Source organism: Mesoplodon bidens, assembly GCF_964165515.1.
Source record: "Mesoplodon bidens genome assembly, chromosome: 2".
Classification (NCBI taxonomy): Eukaryota; Metazoa; Chordata; class Mammalia; order Artiodactyla; family Ziphiidae; genus Mesoplodon; species Mesoplodon bidens.
Window position 1 is genome coordinate 138,430,210 of NC_138177.1, and position 12,983 is coordinate 138,443,192.

Genomic DNA, 12,983 nt, shown 5'->3' on the forward strand with positions numbered 1-12,983 from the left:
AAGCCCGAGAGTCCCCTTCCAGACCATGTGGTCTTGACCTTTTTCTTTGAGATCCTGATAGCTGGCCTTGACCCCAAACCTTCTGACTGATGACCCTTTCTGACCTCAGAATCCTGCTGGAATCCAGAATAGCCTCAACTCTACCTCCTTCTCCAGTTCCCTTTCTTCATCCCAGCTTATCAGAGATCATGGTTTTGTTGTTGGTCTAGGGACCCAGGAGTCTAAGGAAAGGAACCTTGATTCTAAATAATCTTGTTTCCTCTTTTCAATGCTTTGTCATCCTGAGTAGGGAGAGTGGGGCCTGGGTTAAGTACTGGTCCAGCCAGAACACAGTCTGACCCTCAGTCCTTTCATGAATAAACTCGGAGGTGAACTATACAATATTTAAGTTTCCCCTGGCTCCAACTGTCTTTGATTTGTGCTGATAAAACTTGTTTAAAGACGTGGAGCAATTTTGAGGCTCAGTGAACAAGTATTTACAAGGTCCTCTGTGTTGCCAAGATGAATGTGATAATGTAGGATTAGCAGGATTCTAATATATTTGTATTTCCAAGGATCTGTATGACACGTGCATGATTAAGGTTGGAGAAAGTGGAGACGTATCCCCTTACTGGCTCTTCGTTTCCAAATGAATGAGCCTCTTCCAGAACAATTCTTTTTAACATGTCCTAAAATTAACTATAGGAAAAGGTAATGTTACAAGTATTTTTAAGCGAGGCAACATTAGATATCATAAGGCGTTAAAAATGTTTTGAGTTTAAAACACTTAATGAGCATTCCCAGATAAATTAAAACATCTCCGTCTGCTATCTTGCCTAGTAGGTGATATTTTACCATTGCACAATCATCTCCAAATCTAATTCGACCAGGAAGACTTCTAATTGTGGTTTAATTTTAGAGCAATATTCCACTTGGCAATCAATAAGTACTGTCGTCAAACTTGGATTCAATAGAAGATGTGGATAACATTCACCGTATTACGCAGAGAAAGACATACTTGCAGGAAAGGGAGAGAAGGAGGATGCCTTTGTCTCCCACTTTCCCTACTGTATACCATTCGAGCTCACAAAAGCCTCTAAATCAATACCCCCATGTTTCGTGAATATAAATCTCATCGATTTTACATCATTACCACCATGAAAAAGCTACTGCTCTCTGAGCAGTTTTTCTCTGCTAGCTAAATATGTTCTCTTAATAAAACAGGAGCAAATGGATCTTGATCATTTTACTGACAAATACTTCCTTCTTCACCAACTTTGTGTGAAAATCCACTAGAATTATACAGTTGTCTTATGGCCACTTGAGGGGCTAGGGTGACCAGGCAGTGATACCACCCTCCAAGTGTGATGTCCAGTAGACACTGGGCAACCTGGACAGGCTTGAAGCCACCTGGAGAGTCCCAAGAGTAGTAAAGAGATGAGTGAATGGCCAGACTCTGGAAGGTAAAGGTGCAGCAACCAATTCTACTGCAGAAATGATTCCTAAGGTCAGAAGCCTGGAAGGATGGCAACAGGCTGGGGAATGGACATTTTGGAAGGTCAGGGCCAATAATCCAGAACCAAGGCAATGGCCTTCATGAGAGGCAGGTGCCCACTGTCCTGAGAGGCTGGCTGTGTGATGTGAGATCCAAATGGCTAAAGGATCCAGGGAGATGGAAAGAGACCTGGGAGAAAATGTACTCCAGTGGTTCCCAACATTTTCGTAACCAAATTCTCCTTGTGTTACATTTCTCCTTCCCTCTACAAACTTAGTAATGTGGGAAACTTTGTTCACCAAAAAAAAAATGCATTTATAATCATTCACTTTCCTATTTGCATTATTTGAATCCATCACTAATTGCCAAAGAGAATCTGCTCCAAGATGAGCTAAGGAGTACGACAGTAACCAGATACGGTTCTAAATAAACTTGGCGTTTTCATTTGCGTGCACGATGAAAGGTGTCATCTTATTAGGGATAATTATAAATTTCTGTTTAGCTTTTTGAAATGTTGAAAATTGCCTGGTACCTCTTTTTATTACTTTTAATCACCCCAGTAGATCCAGAGCTTTGGGTTAGGAGCCATTGATCTGGTTCAGAGTTCTTCTTTAATAGAGGAATACACGGAGATCCAGAGAGGTACAGTGAGTGCCTTGTGTTCGCATATAGTGGCTAGAATTCAAGCTTCTTAACACCCCGGATAATGAAAAGGTCCCTTGTAAGGACTTGAAACACATCGTATAATGCACAGATACATACAGAGGACTGTTTAATGAGGATTGCTTTAGGAACATTTAATATAGAAAAATGGCCATAAAGTTCACCATCACTTAACAGGATGGTGAGTATTATTTGTTGAAGTTTAGATAATAAAGGCAGGAAGGTCCATATCAAAAGATTTTTGAATTACTGATCAGCAATCCCAATTTACTTTAGTTCAACAACTGTGGGTCAGGCACAGAGCAAGGTATTAGGATGGCAAAGGTGAAGAAGACAGAGGCTGGTGGGGAAGACTGGGATTTAGGCAAATATATCAGAGAAGGAAGATCTACGAAAGCAGGAGCCAAGGTAGCTGTGTGTGAGGAATCCATCAGGAGTTTCAATATCGCTAGAGACTAAAGCTCTAGGGAAACACAGAAGCGGGAGGAAGCACATCTGCAGGGAAAGGGAAGGCAAGCCTTGATCAGGGGGTTTCACAGAGGAGGTGCTATTTCAGATAGGCTTTGCAAGAGGAATAGGATTCAGGCAGGTGGATAAAAGAACAGGCATTGCGGACATGGGGACCAACCCATGAGAAGCCTCAGAGGTGTGGTGACCTTGGGCAAAACAAAGAAGGGTGTTTGATCCTCAAGTCACTCTATCGCCACCTCTTGGAAAATTGTTATAACCATGCACATCTATGGTTCTCTGAATGCGAAGGGCACCCCCTGTCATTGTGCAATGTCCATCTTCCAGCAGGGCAAGCCAGAGGCCCTGGATATGTAAATGTACTAAATATCAATCCAGAACTTAGACTGGGCTGCATCGTGAAGAAAGATGTAGCAGGAGCCTATACCACTGAGTGAGGCTGACTGGTCCTGGCAAGCAGAAAAAAGAGCCAGATGCACTTTCAGCATCTGAGCAATCCTGTTTATCTCTCTGGTCACAGCACCAGGACCATGGAAGGAAGCCTCCATTTCTCAAGGGCAGGCACAGCTCTTCTTCCTTCCATCTGGACCAAACAGCTTTTCCAGAGCCCTCCGGGCTTGTTCACATGTAGCGGAAACACATCTCTTATTGATCAGCAGCTCGGAGGGAAAGTCCCCTGAAATAGGCTCTTCTTTTTGTTTCTCATAGGCCCTTCAGCAGCATCACGCTGTTCACGAAATTTCCTACATCGCCAAGGACATCACAGATCACCGGGCCTTCGGATACGTTTGTGGGAAGGAAGGGAATCACAGATTTGTGGCCATAAAAACAGCCCAGGCGGTGAGTATCCCAATCCGAAGGGGATGCCTTTCCTTGTACCTTTTCTGAGGCAGCACAGCCACACTGTTGGTCTTCGGAGGCCCACTGTGCCATATGACTCAGCGATGCTGACACTCAGCTTCCCATCTAGAAGAGATGAACAGTCTCGGAGCAAAGAAGCATGCTCACGCCTATCCAGTTGTGTGGTTGTTGTTTTTTCTAATGGGTATTTCGTACTGACTAACTGTTTTCCTTTGATTAAGCTGGATGGAAGCACACTATACAAATAAGTTTCCTTGTGTTCATAGCCTCATTTAAAAAGAAAATAAGAAGAAACAAATAGCTATTTTGCATAAGGCCTACCCTAACTTTACTGAATTTGAAATTACTAATAAATAGAAGCAGTGCCTTTTATGCTTAGGATTGTTATGAATTTGCAAATATAATTAGTTGAAGAAATGAACTTTAGCTTAGATGCAATTTTGCTAAACCAATGAAACAAGGTAGAATTAATTAAAGATGGAATGCTTGCAGTTTAATAGAAAAAGGAAGGGCTGTGGGTTGTAGCCAGCAAAAACAAAAATTGGTCGCTGCAGCTTAGTAACCATCCTTTTATTAACGTGCTTTACTACCTTTTACTCCAGGCTGAACCCGTTATTCTGGACTTGAGAGATCTCTTTCAACTTATTTATGAATTGAAGCAAAGAGAAGAATTGGAAAAAAAGGCACAAAAGGATAAGCAATGCGAACAAGCTGTGTATCAGGTATACCTGTGAATTTATCCTGAGACAACAGGGGCTTAAAATAAACAGACGTGAAAACTGACAGTCAAGGCTTCTCCTCCTGCTGCCAAGTAGAAATAAACAAAGATGAAAGGGTCCCGTGTAAATGACTGAAAGCAAAGCCACTAGACACGAGCCCTTATTCACTGAGGTTCTAGACGTGTTGGAGAAAGTGAAGTCTTGAAACCAGGGGAAGCTTTCAGGGGAGGAGACCTAGGGAAACCCAACTGCGTTTGCTATTGTTAGCAGTGGGTGGAATCAGATTTGGAGATGATTGTGCAATGGTAAAATATCACCAGGGTTTTCATTTTTTTCTGCCTGTTTTCTGCCTTAATGACCCGCCAGCCTCTCCTACCCAGAGCTGGTTTCTTCACTGTCCTGTAATTTCTGAATACCGTCTCACATCTCTCGCTTTATATCCTCTGCTTTGCATCCTCCCTTCCCTCACTCTGCGGTAGACAATTCTGGAAGAGGATGTTGAAGATCCTGTATACCAGGTAATTTCTGAAACTAGTTGGGGTCGAGGGTCAGGAATGGCCAGGCCTGTGGTATAGACATTTTGACAGAGACCTGAAGGATCCGATGGCTGCAGAGCCTGGAGAGGGACCAAGATTATTTCTGAGGGTGAGGGCTGCCAACCCCTCCAGGAGCGAATTTCCATAAAAACGCACAGAAGTTTGGCCGGCATCAGTAGCGTGGGATTTGGAAATAGACTTCTCCCTTCTTGCCCTGCCTCAGCCCTCTCCACAATCTGTAAAAGTTTGATCCCAGAGCTGAATGTTTGCAAGAGTCTCTTGAATATTCTGAGTTCATTAGAGAGACTATGAATAATGAGGTGGCTTCAGTGAGTTAAGAACCAGAGATGGGGACTGACATTTGGCGACATTTGAACACAAACCCAAAGGACGGTTTGTGAGCTTGAGAAAGGCTGTGAGGAGAAGTCCCTCGGGCCCCCGATTGGCTAGGCTGCCCCCTGACTCCCTGGCTCATGGCATAGGGGCTGTTGTGAGTGGGGGAAGGGAGATCCCAGAGACATGCCTGCCCGTAGCTTTCTCTGTGCTCTCTTCAAGGTTGCAGCCTAAGTGTGGGTAGAGATGGCCTCTCTTGAGTTCAAGGATATGCTCTGCTTAAACAGATGCAGAAGAGGGAAGAGGAGGCCTCTCCCACTCTGTGCTTATTCCCAAGGAGAGAACAAAGCCAAACATTTGACTTGTGGGACATAAAATACAATCTGAAACTTACATTTCTAACTGGGACACACATATGTTATGTATGTGTGTGTCACACATGCATTCTATATAAATGCAGAGTTTCACCCAGAGAGCTGCTACTGCTATGACAAAAAGAAAATAATATGGATAAAAAAGTAATAGAGTCTGAATAACTTGAAGGAGAAGAAGTATCTGACATAGTTGGCAAACAAAAGTCAGAGGTGCGCTGGACGGCAAGCCTTGCTTTAGAATGCCAGAGGCGTGTATTTGTCTATAATATGAGCTCAGCCCCTGGTTCGTGGGCTTGGGAGATTGACGAGCATTGCCCTTTTTGAAATGGCCCAGTCCTTTAGAGTCTGAAACATGTACATGGAAAAGTTAATTTCGGTATTTAAAACTGAGAATGTAAAGTAAAGTGATATTTATGAGATGAGGGAGTTTGGGGCTTCTGAGCAAAGTCAGAATTGGCATATGACCCTGGGCCTTAGGGAGCAAAGGGGAGAGACCACTGTAGCCCTGGGTTTGCAAAGTTGGGATCCCAGGAGATATCATTCCTACTCAGCAGTGCCAGCACATGCAGACACTGCCGAGATAAATGCCACTGAATGAAGAGGTTATATCCCCAGAGAGGTCTGCAAAGGGCTTATGCAGACGTGGCTAAAGGGCTGACCATTGGACACAGTTTTCCTTAGAAGAGGCAGGAATGTGTCAGGCCATTTGGAATGTCAGTAATTCAGTTGTCTCTTGAAGGTGTTTTCTCCTGTGCCTGTGTCTTTAATGCTCACTGCAATTTGTATCCTGAATTCCAAATGCTTTTTTTTTTCCCCCTCTTTCATTTTCCCCTCTGACTTTTCCTCTCTGGCCGTTCCTCATAGTACATTGTGTTTGAGGCTGGACACGAGCCAATCCGTGATCCCGAAATGGAAGAAAACATTTATCAGGTATAAAACCACTTTCCTCTCCTACCTTTGCACCACCACCAGTAAGTGCACAGAAGGGGCTGAGCAGCCACGGGCTCTCTCCTCACTCACATGTTCCACATCGCTCTTCTGGTCATTCTGGGCTTGTTAAAATACCTTCACATGGGGCTTCCCTGGTGGCTCAGTGGTTGAGAGTCCGCCTGCCAATGCAGGGGACACAGGTTTGTGCCCCGGTCTGGGAAGATCCCACATGCCGTGGAGCGGCTGGGCCCGTGAGCCATGGCCACTGAGCCTGCGCATCTGGAGCCTGTGCTCCGCAACGGGAGAGGCCACAACAGTGAGAGGCCTGCGTACCACAAAAAAAAAACAAAACAAAACAAAACAAAAAACCTTCACATGAGTTGGTTCCCACTTCCCTGCCATTTACCAGTAGTTTTCATGCCTGATTGTAGACATGGTTAATGGCCAACTGGGCACAGTGTTTTAATTTTTAATGGAGCTTAACTATTTTCAGTTGACTCAGAAATCAAACATTCCATTTTACTAAAGTAATCCATGTGAGGGTTGTTGTCTGGAATATAATAGGGTCCTTCATTTCTCAAAAGAATGCGCTGTTGAATTTCTTTAAAAAGTCAAATGCACTACTGAAAATGAAGGCCAAATTCAAAAATGCTATTTGGAGACAACACTGGGAATACTAACTGAATAAAAGAAAGTCTAGCTAAAGTTTTACCCCTTCTGAAGGGAAGGTAAAGTAATATTCTTTTTTTTTTTTTTTTTTGTGGTACGCGGGCCTCTCACTGCTGTGGCCTCTCCCATTGCGGAGCACAGGCTCCGGACGCGCAGGCTCAGGGGCCATGGCTCACGGGCCCAGCCGCTCCGCGGCACGTGGGATCCTCCCCAACCGGGGCACGAACCCGTGTCCTCTGCATCGGCAGGCGGACTCTCAACCACTGCGCCACCAGGGAAGCCCAGTAATATTCTTAAATGGCTGCTTATGTGAAGAACCCTGAACACACGTTTTTTAAATTTTATTGGAGTATAATTGATCCACAGTGTTGTGTTAATTTCTACTGTACAGCAAGATGATTCAATTATACATATATATACTTTCTTTTTCATATTCTTTTCCATTATGGTTTATCACAGGATATTGAATATAGTTCCCTCTGCTATACAGTAGGACCTTGTTTATCCATTCTCTATATAATAGTTTGCATCTGCTAACCCCAAACTCCCAATCCTTCCCTCCCCCAACTCCCTTCCTTTGGCAACCACAAGTCTGCTGAACACACTTTTTACCTCATTAATTCTCCTAAATATACTATAAAATAGGTATTTTAATCCCACTCTCTCAGGGGGAAACTGAGGCTCAGAGATGTTGAGTAGCTTCCTCAGGGCTGTACAGCTGTTTAGAGCCGGGATCAAACCCAGGCAGGTGTGTGAAGGTGGGACTCATGGTGCTTCCCCTCTGCTTTTCCATCAAAGAGTCTGAGTAATTACAACACAGCGCACATCAAACAAATATGACGACTTCCACTTTTTCACTAATTAGAATTTTAGTCCTAATTTGAAATAAAAACATTACAGAAGCAGGAAAAATGTTAATGTATTTAAATAAGTGATTTTAATTTCCTTAATTTACTTAGTTGTGTGGTCTGTTGTTCTGCCTTGGGCGTGCATTACTTATGTAACAAAAGTAAAACAGATTTTCAGTTTCCATCAAATGCACAGAATTCTAAATGACCAAAATATAATGTTAGCTCTACCAACAACTCGGTTTAACCACCCCTATGGAGTAATAATCTATTTCTATCCACTGGATCCGTCTGGGTTGGATTCAAGTGTGAGGTTGCGCTTTGAGTCTTTGTTTAAAATCATTGCTTACGAAGTTTCTATCTTTAAACAGAAAAGTTGCATATCTGTCCTTAATGTCAGATTTTAAGGTACAACCTTGCAGTGTCTCAGTATTGTTACTGAACCAAACTTGGATCCGCTTACCCACGCAGTAAAGACAATCTACTGACACCAGGTCGTGGTGAAGGAAAGTGCCAAGTTTATTGCAGGGCACCACACAAGGAGTCCAGGGCAGCTGGTGCTCAAAACACCTGAACTTCCCAATGGGTTTCAGGAAAGCATTTTTAAAGGCCAGGTGAGGGAGGGGAGTAGCAGGGATGTGATCAGCTCGTGCACAATTCTCTGATCAATTAATCATGTGGTAACAAGGTGGTGTCACAGTATCAATCCTTAGGCATCAGTGGGTCTCGGGGCTACATGGTCATGGTCATCAAGTAGTTAATTTCTTCAATTTGGTGGAGGTTTTAGCATCTGCAAAACAGCTCGGGAGATGTATATCAGATCCTATTATCTAGGTACTTTCAGAGGATATGGGGGAGGAGTCTGTCCAGGGAAAACCCCACAGGGTCCTGCTCAGTTACAGTATGAGGCCAGAGGAAACCACTAACCAGTCATCCTATGAAGAGGAAGCACCTTTGAAAATAAAATTAGGCTTTTCAGTATAAGAGGATCCTGATTTCAGGGTTAGCTACAGTTGGCAGGGCTCCCATTGTGCCCTGCAGGGGACTCTGCGGGGGCAGCCTAGTGTACTGGGAAGAACTGGTTTCAGCCAGCAGGGAACTGGGGTATAGTTCTGGCTCTGTCACCAATTACATTTGGCTGAGGGGTAATGGGCAAGACCCTTGCCCTCTCTGAGACTCAGTTTCCCCAACGATATATAGGGAAATAAGTTCTCCCTAAATCACATGTTTTCATGAGAATGAAACAAGATCACATGGAGACTGTAAAGAAGAGGCTTCATCCCAGTCACACACTGAATCCACAGCAATTAAGCCACCTTGTCAGTTCCTTTCTTTCTCTGGGCCTCAGTTTACTCATCTGTAAAATGAGCAAATAAGACTGAAGAGTCTCGGGCATGGCCCTTTTCTGTTCTTTGCAACTAGTGCTTCATCATAGGACTGTTAGAGGAGCACGCTGGCTTGCTTTACAGAGCAACAAGAGTCTTGGAAACGGGGTGTGTGGCAGGGGGAGGGGGTTGGTAACAGTTATAGAGCCAGGTCCCTGTGAACGGGTGCTTACATGCAGTATCTTATTATGTCTCACAGCAGCCCCAAGTACCTTATATCATTATTTCCACTTTACAGATGAGGAAAGTGAGCCTCGCAAAGATAAGGTATCTTGCCCAGGGTCACAGAGCTAGCAAGAGGTAGAACCCCCCACTCATAGCCAGGTCTCTCTGACCTCTGTACACAAAATAAATCCAAGGCTCTTTCCCGCTTAGAATGTCCTTGATGCTGAGTTTTACAAGTAGATTCTATGTAGGTTTCAAGTCACTATCTAAAAAATCGCACTTGTTTTAACAGTTCTCTTGCCCAGGATCTTCTCATCTGTCCATCATTAATACGAAGGTACCATCTAAGGGAATGAATATTTTATCGCCCTCTTTTGGAAAGGCCTCTGGTCATCCTCTCTTGCCTCGACAGACAGTCCGCTGGGCCTCAGTTTGCTTTACAAGAGATAAGCTCTTGGGCCTAAAGATAAGGCTGGGCTCTTAGGGAGCTGCTATTGGGAGCCTCAGGGTTTTTTTAGGGCCTACAAGTGTTCCATATCTATGCCTCCTGAGTCCATTGCAATGTTTCTTATACTTCAGCTTGATCAGGGTAGTCTCAGATTTGATTTTATTTATCCTCTCTTTTCGGGAATGAGGGCCTAAGTTTTTAACTGTTCTGTGGCCTCAGGTGAGGTACCTCACTTTTGTATCTCAATTTCCTGGGCTACAAAATAGGGGTACTGTGTTCTCTGCTTCTAGAAGTGGTGTGAAGATGTAAAGCAACCAGGACAGCACTTGGTACCTAGTAGGTTCTGTGTAAATGTCACTTCCTTTAACTTCCTAATGCCATCAATATCAGATGCTGCTCGAGCCGTCTTATGATGATGTATTAAGTGAAGTAGAACATGACTTGCTTGCCTCATCTTGTCAGAGAGCGCAGCGGAAAGCTGCAGCCTCCCTTGACTTTGCTATTTGTAACTCGAACACAAGGGAGGGAAAGACCCTTGAGTAAATGTCACCTCTCTTTGAGGCTCAGTAGTCTCATTCTCCAAACCGGATTAATAATAATAATTGTCTTTCTATTTGCATGCCTCAGAAAAAAGGATCAGTTGTCTTTTTAAAACAACACAGAGCTTCACTGTACAGAGCGTTTTTACCCATCACTTAATTTTCACCCTTCCAGTAACTCCGTGAGATGAGAACAGTTGCGATGACTACCATTTTAAATGTAAGAAATTCAAGTCCTTCATACTTAAGTGATGGGCCCAAGGCCAGAGCCTCTGATTCTAAACCCAGTGTTCTTTCATACATTAACAAGCTTCCAGCATAAGCGAGATCGCAGCTCACCAAGGGCACATTCTCCAAGTTTGTTCGTTCAAAAATCATTTTTAATCACCCAAGATGTCACATATTGTTATTTTAAAAGGATATGTCTCTAATCCTATGTCACCCAGCTCTTAACCTGTCTCTCCATCCTGTTAATATGTTGCTGCACTAAAAGTGTCTGTATGGATGGTCCTTAATGTATAGCTTTTAGACTAATTTCATTCGTTCATTCAAAAAGTAATTATGTATGGAGCACCTAGCCTGTGCCAGGAACATGAGGATGTAATAGTAACCACAGCCTGGTCCCCACCTTCAAGGTGTTTTTAGGTAACTCCTTGGGTACTCAGGCCAACCAGATGAGGAAACTGAGGTTCAGAGAACAAAGTGACCTCTCCAGGATCACACAACCTGTGGCAGAGCCAGGATTAGGAACCAGACCTCCGGCCTCCTTTTGGTCCAGGACTGTTATCACTCTACACACCATCATGTTACTGAAATGGTCTACAGATGGGATGGACCAGCTAGGGGGAGATGAGAATCAGGACCCAGGCACTTGCTGGCCTTCATCCTTTTAGCGCTTCTGCTAGTGTTCTGTCCTCAGCACACATGTGGTAAATGTTTGATGCTTAGAAATTTCTTGTTTAACCACGATTTACAGATGGGGAAACAAGGATCATAATATAACCACCCTGCCCTCAGCAAGCTTCTAGATCAGTCAGAATTCAGAGTGACCAGGAAGCTGCAATGTGGTTTGACAACTCCTTTATAAGATAAAGCACATTTTTACACCCTCCTTCAATAGCCTGATGACTTTCCCATCTCCCCCCAGCAAGTCAAGGAGCGCCGATAAATCAGGGGCCACATTCATCTTGTTCGCCACCATTGTCCTGGGTAAAGCACAGTGCGTGACGCTTAATAGGTTCTTGGTAACTTACTTCTTAATGAAAGGATGCACCAGAGGTTACAGGAGTACAGAGGAAGGCTCAAATCAGTCCTAGAGAGTCAGACAAGTCTCCCAAGAAGATGTCCCGGCAGAAAAAAATCTTAAAGGGAAAAACAGGCAGATTTGGTATCTCACCCATGGGACAACCAAGCAGAAAAGCTTTTTTCAATTATGCACAGTTGGGGTTTCGCCATCCCACTGCTTCTCCTCCATTTGCAGGCATAATTGAGAGTCAGCTGTGGTTCAACTTGCTAAGTGCCCATAGTGAGCAGTGAATTACGGGGAACAGAAAAACACTGTTCGTTTTGCCCAGGCAAAGGTGAGCTAGTAAAAATAAAAGTGAGGGCTGGTAATTTATTGGCCCTCATTAACAAGGACTCTGTAGGCATTCTTAGAGTATTCCTTTTAGACAGAGCTCACTTATCAGGAGCAAAGAAATTACATTCTTCATGGACTACCAGCAAACTAAGGTTTGCAGAAGCGGCTCCGAAAGCACACCTTCTGCGCAGCCATGCTCACTCAGAGTCACGTTTTTCACAAGAATGTGCACGAGCTTCTGGGAGTGTAGAATGTGATGTCAGAGGAAAAGTGGCACCTGAAACTGCTGTGGGAATGGTGGGGACAGGGGTGGGCTGCAGCTGTATATGCTGTAGCAGTTCAAAGGCAGACCGCCCAGGCTTAAGCTCCTGGCTCTCCGTTCACGGACTGAGGGACCCCCTGCAGGGCTCCTTTTCCTCTTCTGCAGCATGGGGACAATTGTCATCCTCACCTGATAAGACTTGTCCCAAGGATTACATGAGAATGTATGTAAACACAAATGTCTAGCGGGATGCCTCGCACATAGAAAGTGCCCTGGCAGTGTTAGCTCATACTGTTAGTGATAAATGTCTTGTTCCGTAACCAGAATGAGCTACATTTGAATCTGATCACTTACCAGCTCTGAAGCTTTGGGCAAATTTACGTAACAACTCTGAGCCTCACTCTCTACTATGTAAAGTGGAGATTATAATAACAACTTCTTAGGGTTATTGGAAGTATTTTAAGGTAGATGAGAGTGAAAATGACAAAGGGACTCAAGGAATAAGCTCAAATTCTTACTTATCTAAGAAGAATGGTGTGGTTAGCTGGTCCCAGCCTAAAAGATACTTTGTCTTTTTCTTCACTATTCTCCACAATTCTCAAGGGTACACTTACCCAGCAGACACCTACCGAATGCCTACTGGCTGTTAGGCACTGTGCTTGCTTTTAAGGGGCTCTCTGTCTGACGGAAAGAAAGACAGGTTATCAGACATTTAGAAAACCACTGCTGG

General features: G+C 44.0%; 1 protein-coding gene across 2 annotated transcripts in view; it reads left to right on the forward strand.

The window, feature by feature from the left end:
- Positions 1-12,983, forward strand: part of DAB1 (DAB adaptor protein 1) — a 436,853-nt gene that overhangs the window by 358,533 nt on the left and 65,337 nt on the right. The window contains exons 5-7 of one of the 2 annotated variants that reach the window (XM_081225678.1): positions 3,314-3,445; positions 4,069-4,188; positions 6,293-6,358. In XM_081225678.1, coding sequence (XP_081081804.1) covers positions 3,314-3,445; positions 4,069-4,188; positions 6,293-6,358 — 318 coding nt within the window. The remainder of the gene's footprint in view (positions 1-3,313; positions 3,446-4,068; positions 4,189-6,292; positions 6,359-12,983) is intronic. The other variant, XM_081225679.1, reaches the window with a different exon arrangement.